The 18,138-nt window shown below is 35.4% G+C and overlaps 1 protein-coding gene across 1 annotated transcript in view; it reads right to left on the bottom strand.

The window, feature by feature from the left end:
- The window catches only part of PKD1L1 (polycystin 1 like 1, transient receptor potential channel interacting), a 1,345,235-nt gene that overhangs the window by 950,899 nt on the left and 376,198 nt on the right, over nt 1-18,138 (bottom strand). Inside the window, exon 16 of the mRNA XM_044065604.1 lies at nt 17,132-17,317. Coding sequence (XP_043921539.1) covers nt 17,132-17,317 — 186 coding nt within the window. The remainder of the gene's footprint in view (nt 1-17,131; nt 17,318-18,138) is intronic.

Here is an 18,138-nt window from a genome sequence, read left to right as displayed (position 1 = left end):
CATTACTGATAACATGTGGATATTTTATCATTGTGATTTCTACCTGTATATACTAGGTCATTACTGATACAATGCATAGGTTCTTTCACTGGAATTTCTTCATGTGAGTACCAAGTCATTACTGACTCTATATGCACATTCTATAATTGTAATTTAAACATATAGATACCAGGTCATTACTGATATTATATGCACATGCTATCATTTAGTTTACACATGTGGATATCAGGTGATTACTGATACCATATGGACATTCTATCATTGTATTGTACACGTGTCAATACCTTCTTATTACTGATACAATATGGACATGCTATCACTGTAATTTCTGGATTTGGATAACAGGTCATTACTGACACTATATGGGCATTCTTTTATTCTAATTTCCAGAAGTGGATATCACTTCATTGCTGATACCTTACAGACATTCTGTTATTGAATTTTGCACATGTGGATACCAAGTCATTACTGGTACCATATGGACATTCCATCATTGTATTTTGCAGATGTGGGCAATGGGTTTGGCATAATGTTTAAGGTCCTTGTCTCATAGACACAAGGTACAGAATTTGATTCTGATTTGGGGTTATCATCCAGCCTTAAAATGGCCCTTCAAAGAGTTAGCCTAGTATTCAGTTATGAACCTCTGACCCTATGTGGATGCCAAGTCATTACTGATACCATATGGACATTCTGTCATTGCATTTTACACATGTGGATACTAGGTCATTACATATTGTTACTCTGTCATTGCATTTTGCACATGTGGATACTAGGCCATTACATATTGTTACTCTATCTTTGCATTTTACCCACATGGATACGAGGTCATTACATATTGTTACCCTGTCATTGTATTTTGAACATGTGGATACTCGGTCATTACTGATATCATATGGAAATTCTAACAATGTTTTCTGCACATGTAAATACCAGGTGATTATCAACACCATATATACATTCTCTCATTGTATTTTCCACATGTGGATACCAGGTCATTACCAACATTACATGGACATTCTATCACTGTGTTTTCCTGATCTGAATATCAGGTCATTACCTATTCCATATGGAGATTATATTACTGCATTCTGTACACGTGGATACCAGTTAAATGCCAATATTGTATGGACATTCTATTACTGTATTTTGCACATGTGGACATTCAATGATTTTCAGTCACCAAACATGTGGCATAGGTTTCCAAGTATTCATAATAATTTCCAAGATGTTCGAGATGTTTGTGTTGTGTGTTAAACAATAAATAAAAGTTAAAATCAATTCTGTTATAAAATGCAAGATAAATGAGGCATACAATAAAGCTTGCTTAAATGCAGAAATAGAGCTTAGCAATATGTAATGAACATCCATACTCGAGTGTGACATAGCGCTGACTGTATCTATTAACAGACATGCTTTTTATAAACTCAGCAATATGTGGTCTTTTACAAAGCTGTTTCCTCAGAAAACACATTCTCCCACAGTATCAGAACAGATAAATGGACATTTTTTTCCTGAAAATATGTTTTTCCAATATCAGCAGCAGAACAGTTTGACATATTCTTAGAGATGTTTCCTTTCAGACTTCTGTAAATGGACATGACTTTTTGTAAAATCAGCATAAAAACTATTTTTGATTGCATGCATTCTCACATCAGCAAAAGTGCTTAAATGATTTCACAGAAGGACAACAGGAAAGTCTATCACAAAACATTTCCTTAAAAACAAGTCTAAAAAGAAAAGCATCAGCAGAACAGATGTTTCCTATAAAGCCCAAAAAATATACCAAGAGAAAAATAGGATTTTAAGTGTGTGAGAAGAACAGTATAAGTAGACTGTTCAAATTCAGCTATGTTAGAGGTATTGGTAGGAACACACTTGTTCCGAGGTATTATATTGGAGAAGCAGTTATAATCTTCCATACTAATCAAGAGTAAACCTTTGCACATTTATGCTACAAACTGACAGAATAGTATGTGTCGTTTGTTACAACAATACGTTCATTATTAGTAACTGTGCTTACAGTAACATAGTATTGTGCTGCAAGGTATATTTTCTTATTAGTGCAGGTTGCAAGGCTCTGTGTTTAAACAAACTGCAAATACAGTTATGCAAAACTCTGTGTTAACCAGACTTTGATTCAGCAGTTCCAGTACAGCCTGCAAGTCTTTGTGTCTTAAGAAGATGTTGGTTCCAGTACAGCACAGCAGCACCTTCTTTCAGAAAATTTTCAGTCTGAAATAGCAACATAATAATTAAAGTGTTTGAAATAATCTCTGAAGTGTTTAAATGTTCAAAAATGCTAAAATGTCTGAATTTTTTTTGCAATGTATGACTTTTTCACAGTAACTAAGATTTTATGAAGTGTCCAGAGTGTTTGAGATATTTGCAGTGTTAAAGTAAAGCATTTTCAGAGAGATTGTTGTGCACTTATGCAATATTACAAGTACCAACTTTATACTTATGTTCAAAAGAAATTTGTTGTTATGGCAGAGGGATATTGCAGACCTGAACTGCTGGTGTTTGATAATAATATTGCAGAGAATTGGTGAGTGTTTGAGCAAGAATATGATATTTTCATACAGGCTGCATTTTTTGATAAAGATGCCTGCACAAGAGCATTTATACTTCTCAATTTAGCTGGCTCAGAAGCCATTGAATGAGAATGATCATTTGTGTAAGCACCTGCTGTGTATGCAGGGGAGGGGTGCAGGCTGAAATGTGGGCAGACCCTGATTGCTTAAAAAGTACAACGTGTAACCCTCAAATGAATACTACAATGGAAAGGCACCAATTTTACAAAAGAAATCAAAAGCCTGGTGAAACTATTGCAGCATATATTACCATCTTAAGAAATAAAGTAAAAACATGCAGATTTGGTGAGCTACGAGATGATTTGATAAAATACTGTCTTGTATGTGATATTAATAATGATGCAGTGAGAAAGATTTTGCTTTGAGACAGTGAATTAACATTGAGAAACGCCACTCAGATTTGTCAAATATATATGAGATTACATAAAAGCATACAAATATGCTTATGAATGAGAAAAGCATGTATGCAGCCTCTGCTAGTGTGAATGCTGATAGTATACAGCAGAAAGTTGAGATGAAAAAGAAATATAAACAGAGGTAGTGTCACACCCAACCTCATTGTTAACTGTCACAATTCTGGAGGCAGTCATGAACCTAAATGGGAAAAGTGTTTAGCTTTTGGACAGCAGTAGCACAAATGTAAAAAGTGGAATAATTTCAAAAGGCTTTCCACGTTTAAAGTGCCGCAAATTTATGTCAAAAGAAAGTATCCAAAGAAGCAACTAGATCAGATAGAGACTAACAAATTCTAACGACTGTGAGCAAACTTTCTATGTTTATGGTGTCTCTGTGATTGATGAAACAGTTAATACAGCAGATTATCACTAGATCTAAGTGCAATGTTATATCAGTACAAATGTTTGCTAAAGTACAAGCTGGTGAGATACTTGATTTGGTAAAGTGTGCAAAACTAGTTACTTATGGTGATGAAGAAATTCAAACTGATGGCTCAGTAGTTCTTTCTTGCCATTCTGCTGGAAAGAGCTATGACTTGCAGTTTTACATAGTCAAAAGACACATGCAGTCACTGTTAGGCCTCAAAGACTGTCTGAGAATGGGACTGATTTCATTTAATAAAGAGGTTCACCATGTAAGTATAAACAACAACAATTGTTTTACACAGAGTATTTTTAGTGAATATGCTGATATTTTAAAAGACGAGTCTGGTAACCTTCCAGTTACATATTCCATTAAGTTAAACCATGAAATAAGTCCAGTTGTAAGACCAGCATGGAAAATTCCAGTAGCAATGCACAGTAAAGTTAAAGCAGAACTAGACAAAATGGTGACTTTAGATGTCCTTACTCCAGTAGAAAAACTGACTGAATGGGTATCCTCCATGGTCGTAGCTCATAAGAAAAGCTCAGATGATATTTAAATGTGTATTGATCCAAGAGACTGAAACAAAGCAGTTAAGCATCCTCATCATCCAATGCATAGAGGTAGCCACTCTCATCCCAAATTATTAATAAAATGCAGAAATCAAGTAACCTGATAAAGGTTCGGCTGCTAGTGCACATAATAAATATAAAAAATTAAAAAAACACGGTGTCGAGGCAACATGGCTATTGTAGAAGAACACTTTTATTAAAGCAAAAAGCTAGAGTAAGCACTTTTGCGATTTCCAAATCACTTCATCAGGCTGCTGCTTTCATAAAATGTCACTCATTTAAATACTTAGCACACCAATCAACTTTCTGATATTTCAAATCAACCAATAACCACTTTGTATTCATTAAAAGAGCACTAAATCAACTACTCAATAATTATGTAAATAATATATATAAAAACCTGGAATACTTAACAATATATATAATATAATACATGCTTAACCACCCCTAATACCCTCCTCTATTATTTCAAGATGGTTACACAAAAATAGCATGCACCCCCAGACGTGTTACTAGAAATGTCATGAAAGGGCAGTTCCTCAGAATTATGAGGCTGCACAACAATGAAGTACAACTTAATGAAGCAATTAGATCTTTAAAAGAAGAAATTCTAGGTCGAGGGTATACAGAGAGAGAGAGAGAGAGAGAGAGAGAGAGAGAGAGAGACAGAGAGAGATGTGTATTAAGAATGTACAAAAGGAGAGACGTGATAAAGGTAGACCTTATTTTGCAAAACAAATAGTACAACACAATGAGCAAGGTAGTTTTAATAATGATAATATTCTCAGAATTCTGCTTTCATATTCTAGTGATATAAATATTTTTTGTGACATCATTAAGAAAAACTGGAATATTTTTAACAGCTATTGATGAACTGAAAGGTGTTATTGGTGAAACACCATTTTTTTCATTTATATAATAATAAGTCTTTGAAAAGACATTTATGTTACAAGTCACAAGTAAACAGAAAAATAAATGAATCATGCAGAACAGGAAAATATATATGCAGCGATTGTACAGCTTGTAAATATATATATATATATATATATATATATATACACATACAGGAGTTTCTTTTATACATCCACAGTTAAAATTTAAAATAGATTTTTAATTTTATGCAGATTATAGAACTAGAAATAATAACTAGAACTAGAAATATTTTAGTTTTTGTTGGATTTATTATGTTTTTTATATAGGCAAAATGAATCATTCTTTTAAGGAATGGACTTTAGAGCACTATTGAGATATTAAAAACAATAAAGATACTAGTGCTCTTGCTCATCATGTACATAAGGAAGGCTCAGACCATGTTTTTAAATTGTTTATACAATAGCCATGTTGGCTCAGCACCGTGTTTTTTAATTTTTTATAATTTTTTTCTCATGCCAAATTCCACTGTTTTCTCAGTCTTAGATGCAAAAAGTTCCTTCTAGCAAATTTTGCTGGATAGCAAATATTCATTGTTAACTACATTCAGTCCACCATTTTGTAAATACAGTTTTTTTAAGAATGCCATATGGAATCAATTCTGCCAGTGAAGTCTTTCAACGTAACATGGAACAAATATTTGCTGGTTATCCATGTGCTATTATAGTAGACAACATTATTGTTGGAGGTAATGGCGAAGACGAACATGATAGAAACCTCAAGAAAGTTCTAGATCATGCACATGAGGTAAATCTTAAACTAAACCCTCAGAAATGTAAACTCAAACTGAAAGAAGTTACTTATGTGGGACATTTGTTTACCACTTCTGGTTTACAACCAGATCCATCTAAGTAAGGAGCAATTCTTGAGATGCCAGTTCCAGAGAATGTCACATCTTTACAATGTTTTGGAAAGTTAATTCCAGACTTTAGTGAACTTTCTGTACCATTATGTGAGCTGACATGCAAAAATGTAAGTGGTCCTTTTTGGAACAATGCCAAAGAGCATTTGATATTCTGAAAAAGAAAATTGCCAGTCCACCTACACTGAGATATTGTGATGTTCACAAATCTGTAACTCTTTCTTGTGATACTTCAAGGTACAGCTTTTGCACAGCATGTCTTCAAGAAGGCATACCAGTAGCCTATGAATCAAGAACTTTAACTCAAACAGAGATGCATTATGCACAAATAGAGAAAGGAACTGTAGTGTTCGCATGTTCAAAGTTCAATGATTATATTTATGGCAGACCTATCCAAATAGAGACTGATCACCAACCACTAGTGACAATTTTGAAAAAGTCAATGCATACAGCTCCAGCACAATTGCAATTCATTATGTTAAAATTGCAAAAGCACAATTTTAGTACTGTTTACAAAAAGGGTGAATATTTGTACCTTAATGATGCTTTGTCACATGCACCCAGACAAGCAGCATGAAGATGAAACAGCAGACTTCTAAGTCATAGAAGTCAGAAATTTTTCATCATCACATCTTAATGAACTAAGAAATCACACAGCTTCAGACCCAGTTCTCCAGAAGCTGAAAAACATTATCAGTCAAGGATGGCCAACACGACATACCAGTTTACCACTTGACATTCAGCAGTATTTTCCTTACTGAGAAGAGCTCATGATGGAAAATGGAATCATCATGAAAGGTCCAAAAGTGGTAATTCTTACAGCATTACAACAGGAATATATTAAGATTTTGCATTGTGGTCACCACGGTACTGATTCAACCAAAAGAAGGGCAAGAGACACTGTATTTTGTCCTTTTATGTCCAAAGATATGGAGAAGGAAACTCTAACATGTTCAATTTGCAACAGCACCAAACTGCATCAACAAAAGAACCACTTCAGCTACACCAAATTCCTGAATTACCATGGTCAACAATTGCCACAGATATTTTCTAATGGAATGGTCGACATTTCTTAGTATTAGTAGGCTCCTACTCAAATTGGCCTGAAATTGACCTATTTCCTAATGTGATGCCCAGCACAGTCATTACAAAATTGAGGAGACATTTTTCTGTCCATGATAGTCCGCACAAAGTCATGTCTGACAATGGTGCACAGTTTACAAGTCAGAAGTTTAAGGAGTTTGAGTCTTGGGACTTTGTCAATATTACCAGTAGTCCTGAGTATCAACAATCAAGTGGGTTAGCTGAACGTGCAGTTCAGAGTGCAAATCATTTGTTAGATCAATCCAAAAGAGATGTTACCAATGTATTCCTTAACTTACTCAATCTCAGAGACATTCCTGGAGAAAACTTGCTGGGTTCACCTGCTCGGAGATTAATGTCCAGACAGACTAGCACAACTCAACCAATTAATAAACAATTGTTAGTACCAAATGTAAAGAACAACAGAGTGGTCAAATCTCGACTTTTGAGAAAACATCAGTCACAAAAGTTGTACTATGATAAGACCAGTAAAGCCCTTAGGGATTACTATAAGGAGAAGTTGTGAGAATGCAAACATCTAAAGGATACGACCAAGTGGGAATGGTGAAGAACAACTGTGGAAAATGGAGATCTTACATCATACAATTGGAAGGAATGGATTTTAGCCAGAATTAAACACGTGTTACCTGTCTCTGAATCAGTGAGGCAGCAGATTGCCTATGCTGACAACTCTAATTCATAGAATGACTCTACACCTGTTTGAATTCAAAAGGAGAGTGTGCTTCCTTCAAATAATTTTGATGTAATCCCTGATGTTCCAGTTGTGAAAGAATCCCCAGATACTTTCCCTGTTGCTAAACCCAGTCAAAGTTTCTACGTTACCAGATCGGGTAGAATTTCCAGACCGAATCCAAAATACACAGCGACTTGAACTCAGTTTTGTTTGTTAAAATTTGGATGTTTTGTCTAGCTCTCAAAATGTCGTTGTTCTCCTGTTTTGCATGATAAACAAAATTAAAGAGGGAGGATGAAGATCACTGTGTATACTGCAGCCAGTCAGCCACTGTAGTCTGTGAGTACGTGCATATAAGTTACTGAGCATGAGCGAAATCAGTGCCATTTTGAATAGTCATTCAGTGTGAGTGCTAGTTTGAATGGAGATGCACATGAGAATGTGTTAGAAGTAATGAGTCAGTCAGTAACCATACGAAGTAAAAAGTATACGTTCCAGTTACAGCTCCTGATGTGTTTATATACAATAAATGACTTGAGCCCATTCCTCGCTTCAGTGTTTCATTTGAGTACAGGAAATATGCGACAATTGTGTTTTCCACATTTGGATACAAGGTCATTACTGACACTTGTAATTTCCACATGTGAATTCCAGGTCATTACTGATACCAAATGGACATTCTATTATTTTATTTTGAATATGTGGATACTTGGTCATTACTGATATCGTACGGACTTTCTATCATTGTATTTTGCACATGTGGATCCCCAAGGCAAATATGCTGTATTATTTCTCCTTCTCCCAACTCTTTTATTTTACTTTTTCTCCTGTTCTTTCTAATTCCACAAGTCAAACCTATGTCCCCTCACACATCCACAGCTCTAGACCTCACCACAGCAACCTGTTTCTCCCACTAGTTATTTAGTGCCTGTCTTCTGATCATAAACCACACTAGAACTTTTCTAGATAAGACTGCATAGTTCTCAGACAAAGATGACCAATAGTGTCAATGGCTCTCATAACATGCAGAACCAATTTCTTTCAAACTGTGTCATACTTTTTGTATAATCTCAATGCTGTTCTGAATTTGCAGGACTGTGTGCTAATTAATTCCGCATTAATCTAGTAGTTCCTCTTTAGTTTGGTTCTACAAGTTTTATTTTCTTTTTTCTTTTAAAATGAAACAAATGTAATTGTCCCAGACTGTATATACTCATTGTCAGTTTTTATGTGATATTGTATTTCTTTTATATGTGGAGATTTTCTCCCCGGGCCTCCAGTGAAAAGGGGCTACTAAGCCCTGTCAGACCACCCCAGTAAACAAATGTCAAAAAATAAATAAATAAATTATATGGACATTTTATCATTGCATTTTGCACGTGTGTTTATCAGGTTATAACTGATGCCGTATGGACATTCTAAGTTTTATAGAGAATTGGGAAACAAGGCAAAAGGAAATGAAACACTACCAAAAAAAAAGAAGAAAGATACATTTTTGAGCAATATCTATGAAGATCCTGTGAAACATAACAAAGATGCTAAATGGATAAAAGAAGTAAAAGAAAGAATAAGAAGTTCAACTATACAGGATATGAAATGGGATGAAGTAACTACCAGAGAGATTGAAACAAAATTAAGAAAACCTCTTAATTAGAAAACCTCAGGCCCAGGTGCTTCTTCTGGCTAAAAGTATTAAAAACTTTACATGAAGATTTAGCAGTGCATAAGAACTATTTATATGCATACCCAGAACAGACACCAGCCTGGTTAACAACAGGAAAAACAATACTCCTACTTAAAAGCAAACCTGCAACTATCCTAAAAACTATAGGCCAATAACTTGCCTTCTGATGACGTACAAACTATATACTGGAATTAATGCTGACAGAGTTTGTAGTCCTTTAGAAGAAAACTCAGTCATGGAAATAGAACAAAAGGGTAACAAAAGAAAGTCATATGGAACAAAGGATTGTTTGTTTTTTAAACAAAGTCATAATGGAGAACTGTAAAAAGGGGAAGAATCTAAGTATGGCAATGGATAGACAACAAAAAAGCATTTGACAGTATCCCACATTAATGGGTAAAAGAATACTTAAAAATGTATAAGATACACCTGACACTGATCAATTACATTACAGCAACCATAAACAGTAGAAAACCACTTTGCAGTTAACCAGTGATAAAGGACAAATTACTACTGCAGAGATAAAATTTCAAAGGGAAGTTTTTCAGGGTGACTCTCTGTCACTGCTGCTCTTTTGGCTTGCCCTTAACCCATTACGGTGTTCTACTTAACAGATTAGGTCATGGATACAACATGGCTCCCAGAAAACAGCAACTTATAAAGACTTCTCATCTTCTTTTTGTAGAGGATTTAAAATTGTATAGTTCATCAGATGAGGAACTGAAAGCACAACTGCGAGTGGTCAAAACTTTGGTCTTTAGAAATGTGCAAAAGTAACATTTAAAGCAGGAAAGTTGCAGCACCAAGAAAACATCATTTTGGGACAGGAATGTGATATAAAAGAAACTGAGAAAGAGGGAGTGTTTAAGTATTTGGGAATTGATGAAAAATCAATAATAAAACATGCTAAAATTAATACTGAAAACAATATTGACATCTAGGAGCAAAGTCCAAGCTATAAATCAATGTGCTCTTTCTGTCCTAACTTACACTTTTGGATTGACTGACTGACCCCAAAAGGTGTTGGATCAGTTGGACAGGAAAACAAAAAGGATGCGTCATGCTCATGAAATGATTTAGAAAAATCAATGTATACCAAAACTAGATATTCCCCGTTCTGAAGGAGATATGGGCCTCCTCAAAATTGATTACATGTAAGATCTCTGACTGTGGGACTGCATAAATGTTTGCTGACCTCACAAGGCCCAAACATAGTGAAAGTTTTAAAACATGAGGAGAATAAGTCTAAGATGACTTCCCCTACTTAGTTTAGCAGAAGCATTTTGGTGTCAAGTGGGAATGGAAATCAAACCAGAAGTAGATAACAATCAGGCAGCACTGAATGTGCCAAAAAAAAACAAAAGAAAGAATATAAGCTGAAGGATCAGATGAGAAGGCAAGTAATGTGGAAAATACATAAATACACTTGCAAGTATAGAAAACTCTTGGAATAACCTCATGTTAATGAGGATCAGACACAGGAGTGGTTAAGGAGAGGTGAATTTAAACCAAAAGACAAAAGGTTAATATTGCCGGCCCAAGATAGTGGACTAATTACATGTTGGTTTACAAAGTCCATCGAACATGTGGGACAGACAGACAAATGTAGGTTTTGTAAAACCGAATTGGAAACAGTCGCACACCTCGTTGCTGGTTGTGATATACTAATGGCAGAAGGACTCTATACTGAAAGGCATAATAATGTGGCAAGATTGTTGCATTGGAGATTGTATAAATATTATAATATTGAAGTAGTTGAAAAACACTGGAAAGATGAGCCACAAAGCATTACAGAAAATGATGGAGTTTATGTCATGTGGGATCATCGATTACCAACAGTTCAAAATATAGAAGTGAGGAAACCAAATATAGCAGTCCATGAAAAGAAGACAAAAGTAGCATTGATCATTGAATTTGCTACACCCAGTAACTACAGTATCTTAAGCACAGAGAGACATAAAGTCATAAAATAGAAACGTTTTCAGGCATAAATGAGGACAGTGTGGAAGAGGATACCTACACACTTCCAAAAGCAGTAAGAGCAACAACAATTTACAGTCATACTTAGATATGTTACTGATACATGTAACTCAGCACGAACTGCAGAAAGAGTCATTACCAGTTCATTACAGATACCATATGGGCATTCTATCACTGTATTTTGGACATGTGGATAACAGGTCATTACTGATACCATATAGGCTTACTAAGTTGTTCTTGCCTTAATGATTTGCTGCAAATTTCTTTCTGCTAAATTTCATATCATTATCTGCCCATATTGTTATTTCACAAACAATATTTTAGAGTACTTCTGGATACTTTTTATTTATAACTAAGCCTACAACTTTTAAATCATCTTCAAATTTAGACACCTAACATTTACTGCTAATTTGCATAGTGCACATAAATGCATAGGATAAACATTCACAAAAAACTGACCATGAAGTAATTTGCAAAGTGGATGTATTCATGTTATTTAAAATTACTTATTTGGACTTCAGATATTCTCTTTAATATCCATTTCCTTATCTTACATATTTACCAGATCCATGTACTTAATATCCACCCCACGAAGACTACAACCTACTCCTATTATATCTATAGAGAAGGATGCTAATATCTGCCACTGGATTATCCATTTTGGAAAATGTTAGTGCTTTCAACATTATCCTGATGTCTCATATGTTTTACAACTGTTACAAAGACTGTATCAAGACCCCTAACCGGGAAAAGCCGAAAGAAGAAGAAGAGAGATAATTGGTCTGTAGTTATTACATAAATCAGAGCTGCCTTCCTTATGTAGGGGAAGTACGTGTACATTTCCAATCATTTGGAACATATCCAGGGGGTATTGTTTTCTATATAAGAGGTGTTAGGAATGCAATTACAACTGCACTTATTTTAATGAAGAAATAAGTATTTACATTGTCAGGCCCAACTGCTTTCCTTCATTGCTACAACAATGCATCATAAATATATGTATACGGATTACTATCATAATCCAGAAGTGCACTCTGTTGATTATTCACATTGACAAACAGCAATGCCGAAAATGAAAACATCTTTACTCCCCCATTTCAAACCATGTTAATATCAATGGTTTGATATTCGGTGGTATGGAAATGTGGCCGTTGGATTACATGTGGCATTTGATGTTCAGTGATGCCGGTTCACTACGTTTCCGTTCAATGTTTAGACATTTTAAAACTGTACTTTGATGTTGCACCATTCAACACCGTGCACCTCTGGATTATGATAGTAAACCTATGTATAGACTACATGTGGCGACTTTACCTCAATGTCATTTTTTATCAGTTGTTATTTGCTTTAAAGATTTATATCTCACATTGAACTTCCTAGCTGATCATTACCTGTATTGTTTTTTTTATCAGTTATTAACAAGTGCTTAGCATAAAGTTACTTCCTCCACAACTATATTTGCTGATAAGTTTTACAAAAAAAAATTCTTATTTGTCATATAGTTAGCCATCAGACATTCATACATTTTTTTGCACACCTTATGTCTAATCTGTAATTTGTTGCATTTTTCTTATGAAGCTTTTTGATTTTGGTTGTCTTTCCGAAACTTCAATCTCTTAAACTTTATCCTTGACAGTTTTGTTAAGTTTTTAATTCTGCCATGAACTTTTGTTTTCATTTCCATACTGTCCCAATTTTATGAAGGACTATAATTATTATAGCCTCATTTCGATTATCATCGAGGATATTGCATCTGCCATTACTGTGCTGTTCCATACCAGCATGTCAGTTCCACTTCATTGATAGTCTATTTATTGCTTTGAAACAATTATAAAAACTTTTTCTACTTGTTATATTATCACACTATTTCCTATGATATTAACTAAATTCTACCAAATTATGGTCTGAGTTACCAGTCGGTGGCAAAGTGTTAATATTTTACAGTTTTCTAACTTGTGAAGGTAAGATAACATAAGTACTGTTTCATTTCAAGTTGAAATAAATACATACTGGTTTATGACATGACAGATAATGAAAAATAATAGCTTTTCTTCAACTGAAGCACATGAAACATAAGTATGCCAATCTATAATGATATTACTTATTCCACACTGCTCAAGTTCGTCTATGAAATTGTCTGTTTCCAGTGATGGACTTCTATAAAAGCCAATTATTTTATTTGCTTGTTCTTAAACAATATTACAGAGATAACTTCAGATTTCTCACTGTTATAAATTTGTAATTTTGTATGTATATTACCAATATAGGTAGAAATAAGAACTTGGAAATACCGTGAGTTATTTCTGATCGAGAAGAGTTTGTTGTACACATTGGATATCATCTTCTACTTAAGCAGAAGTAGTTTCATTAATGTATTTGTCTAATTTCAGAGAACTTCAGGTGTTTAATTATGAAAAAACCATAATACATTTGTCTTTTAATAGGAAAGTTGTCTAGATTTAACATGTTACCACTCAATGTTAAGTCGGATTAAAATGTATGGGTTGGAGAGAGAAGAGCGTGAAAAAGCTTCATGGACGTTAAAATTGTCCCATTGTTACAAATTATTCAAACATTATATATAAGTTAAATGAAGAATGTAAATGATGATGAAGAAGCTAACATTAGTGAAAGCGCTTATCTTTGTTCTCTGTTCTGACTGTTTATGTTAATAAACAATTTGGATTTTTTGAAATACCCAAATAAGTCTAAAGTCTCTAAAAAAGTCTTTAATCATTTTTTCCAGTTTATAATTATTGGCTCCCCAGGGTTATCTATCTCTAGAGAAGTAGCTTGTGTCAATCATCATGCTATCCCAAAAGAACATTGTTAATTTGTTTGTTCATTTAATTAACTTGGGTGCTTGAGAACTCATAAGGAGCAGCTTTTTGTTAAGAGTTAAAGAGTAGAGAATGTACTCTTGTTCTAATTTGGGAGAGAGTGAGGAGAAAAGCTGGTTTGGAGTAAGTGAAGTTGAGTTGAGTTGACATTGGTCCTTTGTGGTGGAAGCGGGAGAGAGTTCCATTTCTTAGAAGGAGAGGAAGGGGAGAGAAGAGATTCCAGCAGGACGTTAGGTTTGTGGACAGTAATTAAGTTTTGTGTTCAGATCTGACACAGTTCTATTTGGGGTATAAGGGGTTTTGCTATTGATGTGAACTTGAGGTGTTTTGTCTATAGTACACCACAAAGGAACAAAAGGGAACAATGAGAATCAGAGTTGCTTGGCTACTTGGAAGGAGGAATTTTTATCAAAAGAAAAAGATTTTGAGGGTGAATAGGTATTTAGATTTGTTTTTGTTGAGAGAAAGAGAAAGGTGGTTTTATCCAGATCTCAGTAGTTAAGCAGGCAGTCCGAGTTTGTAGATAGGAGTTCAGGTTGCTAGAGCCAGAGCAGAAGTAGAGTCATCTGCATATTAGATGACTTTGGCATTAGAATAGCAGAGTGAAAGATATTGATAAAGATATTAAAACAGCATTGGTCTGAGGATGGGACCCAAAATAAATAGTTTATTCAAATAAGGTAAGTGCTTTCACGGACCACATCCGCTTCATCAGACCAAGATAAAAATTGCATTTGAATTACCTCTATATAAGCATTCAAACAAGCCAATCAGGTAACACACATACATTTCAAGTTGACAGACCCCCTGGCCTTAACAATAAAGTTTCACTGAAACCTTTTTTAAAAGCCAGGGCCCTAAGCATTGAATATTATATTCTTGTTTTATAGTTCAAGTAATGGTAATTATATGACTTTTAATACTCTACATAAATATTTTTATATTAATTTTATAATTTATTTGTAAATTGCTAGACTTTTATAGGAGTATATATTATAGTACATGAGTTACCTGTGGTTTTAGTGTTTTAGTGTTAATTTATGTAAGCACTCCGCAGACATTTACTATTATGTATGTTAATTGTGATCTTAATTATGTGTGTTACCTGATTGGCTTGTTTGAATGCTTATATAGAGGTAATTCAAATATAATTTTTATCTTGGTCTGATGAAGTGGATGTGGTCCATGAAAGCGCTTACCTTATTTGAATATTGTGTCTTTTGGCTTTTCCTGGTTAGGGGTCGCCACAGTGGAACTCCGGTCCACTAATGATTGGCAGTAGATTTTTACGTGCCGAGTTTCCAGCCCTGACGCACAACCTTCAATGAAGGTACGCCCATTCACGCATGTCTCCACACAGAAGACGATCTAGCTGGGAATCGAACAGGACGTCTTACTGTGAGGCGACAACGCTACCGCCGCACCACCACCGCTTGTTTGAATGCTTATATAGAGGTAATTCAAATACAATTTTTATCTTGGTCTGATGAAGTGGATGTGGTCCGTGAAAGCACTTACCTTATTTGAATAAACTATTTATTTTGTTTATTAGCCTGCCGTGTGGAACCATTGTGTTTTATTTTACTTTGTTCACTCAGTTATTTCATCGTTGGTTCCCTTGTCTTCTTCAGAGATTTGATTTTTTGCAGACACATACACCTTTCTCCCCACACTACAATAAACCAGCAAAACACAGACAAACACAACAACAGAAATATACACATCTACCCTACATAGAAGCAGGGGGGCAAGTCCCCCTGCACCTCCCATAAAGAAAAATGAAACCCATCAATACTTAGGGCATCAGAGACAACCCTGAATAGAGGAATGACCTATTTTAAAGTGGTCACATGACATTATGGTCTTCTAGACAGAAGTGCTGAAAAGCAATTTTAACAGGTACTGTAACATTTCTTACTTTTTAAGGATCTCAAAGCCATGTGACTCAGGCCATAATGAGAAAACTGTAGTATGATATATGCCACAGCTAAGCTTGGGAAAGTTGTGTATTGAATGTCTTCCTGCTAGAATCCACAAAAGACTGACCATGGTATACAACAATGTTGTGGTGATAGGATGAATTTAAATAAACAAATGTTTATTTGACCCCCCTGTCAGATTTGTGAGACCCCCTGTAAGACTAGTCACACAACTAAGAAATATAAAGTGCAACAGCCAAGAAACATAATTCCCTAAACTCTCTTATCACCATTGAAATATTTTTGCAGGATGGCTTTCATCCCCTCTGACATGGGGGGAGACTGCATCCCTTACAACCCTGCTAGCTGAATATGCTTAGTCCAAGACAACTACACTTTCAAGTAATGGATATAATCTAAGGTACCACAGACACACGTATATAATTCCCATATTCACAGTTTCAGTCTTGTTGTTCCAAGGACATTAGTGTTTGCACAGGAACCAAAGCTAACTACTGCAGTTCTGTCAGGAGCTTGTATACTACAAATAAAACTGATGATATGGCTGTTGTCCTTCTCTTTTTTTTACATTAGCCATGTTTAAAAATGAAGATCAGCAATTTACTGTAATAGTGCTGGAACCTCTTGAAAATTGGCCATGTGATTAGATATAAAGACCTCACTTCAGGGATTTAACATCATTGCAGTGTCCTCCCAAATATTTTTATGAATCAGTTATATCAGGTGCAACACTTTTTGTTGGACTAATTAAATGCAGAATAGTCTTTACTTCAGTGGGACTTTTATAGTACAAACCTGCTTTGTATCATATGCTTTAAGAAGGTACTGAAGGGGATCTGGACAGGAAGGTAATGTTGCTACTTTTATGATAAAAGACAACATAAATCCTAATTCCGGAGCAGAGGTGAACTTCTAGTAGACTGCTCGAAGAAAAGATTTCATAGTGCAGAGAAATTAACAGGCATCAGTCCTGTATATGGTACCTACTGCAGGATCCTCATAAAATAACATTGTTGGGAGCATGAAGTGTTGAAGGTAATTAGGGTTTTTAAAAATACAATATCTTGTTATACTCGGTTACATTTCTGGTTATCAGTGAAAATTAAAACTTACAGGAAGTGATATGCATTTACCTGATACAGTATATGAATGAAAGGTCTGTGTGTCGATTGGTTTTGTATCCCACTGCAGGATCGTTAATGGTGTCTCCACATTAGTAGGAATGCTTTCATTAATAACCTCATCCCCACCACTACTGCTGCCACTCACAGAACCAGAACTTGTTCCATCAGCAGAGCCTCCACCTCTTGATCCAGTACCTAAACAAACAAGAGAAGTTGAACGCAGCAGCTACTCAAAACATGTAAAAAGATCGCTACATAGATGCTGGAATGTGATTAATAATCTAGAAAAATTTTATTACTGGACAGAACTTAAATTCCAGAAGTGAGTGCTGCAATGACACAGAAGGTATGCTGTAATTTATATTATCAAAAGTGATACTTTGTTGTAGACAATTTACAAGATACTATTAAAGAAAAATGTAATATAGCTGTATAATACGTGTGCCACATAGAAAGTACAGTGTTTGTGTGTGTGTGTGTGTGTGGGGGGGGGGGATAATAATCTTACCATAACAGTAGATCTTTGAAGAATAGCCAGTAGAACAGTAAATAACATTTGGGTGATATTCCCACCTTATGTGTGTCTTCTCCAGCATGAAATCCCAAAAGTAGTTGCTTCCTTTCTTACAGAGAGTAATGAAGGACTGTGTTGGACTGCACTGTAATGCGGGACTGTATTGGACTGCGTTGTAATGTGGGACTGTGTTGGACTGCGTTGTAATGCGGGACTGTGTTGGACTGCGTTGTAATGTGGGACTGTGTTGGACTATGCTGTAATGTGGGACTGTGTTGGACTGCGCTGTAATGCAGGACTGTGTTGGACTGCGCTGTAATGCAGGTCTGTGTTGGACTGCACTGTGATGTGGGTCTGTGTTTGACTGCACTGTAATGTGGGACTGTGGTGGACTGTACTGTAATAAAAGGCTCCCAGCCGGAAGCGAAGGAACCTCTGGGAGCGCCTGTGTATTTTGATGTGATAGTACGCATCCTGGAGTAATGTGGGACTGTGCTGGACT

This window comes from Protopterus annectens, chromosome 3.part0 (assembly GCF_019279795.1).
Source record: "Protopterus annectens isolate FY-2018-M chromosome 3.part0, PAN1.0, whole genome shotgun sequence".
Taxonomy (NCBI): domain Eukaryota; kingdom Metazoa; phylum Chordata; order Ceratodontiformes; family Protopteridae; genus Protopterus; species Protopterus annectens.
The sequence above is the reverse complement of the archived record's forward strand: the minus strand, read 5'-3'. Positions and strand labels throughout refer to the sequence as shown.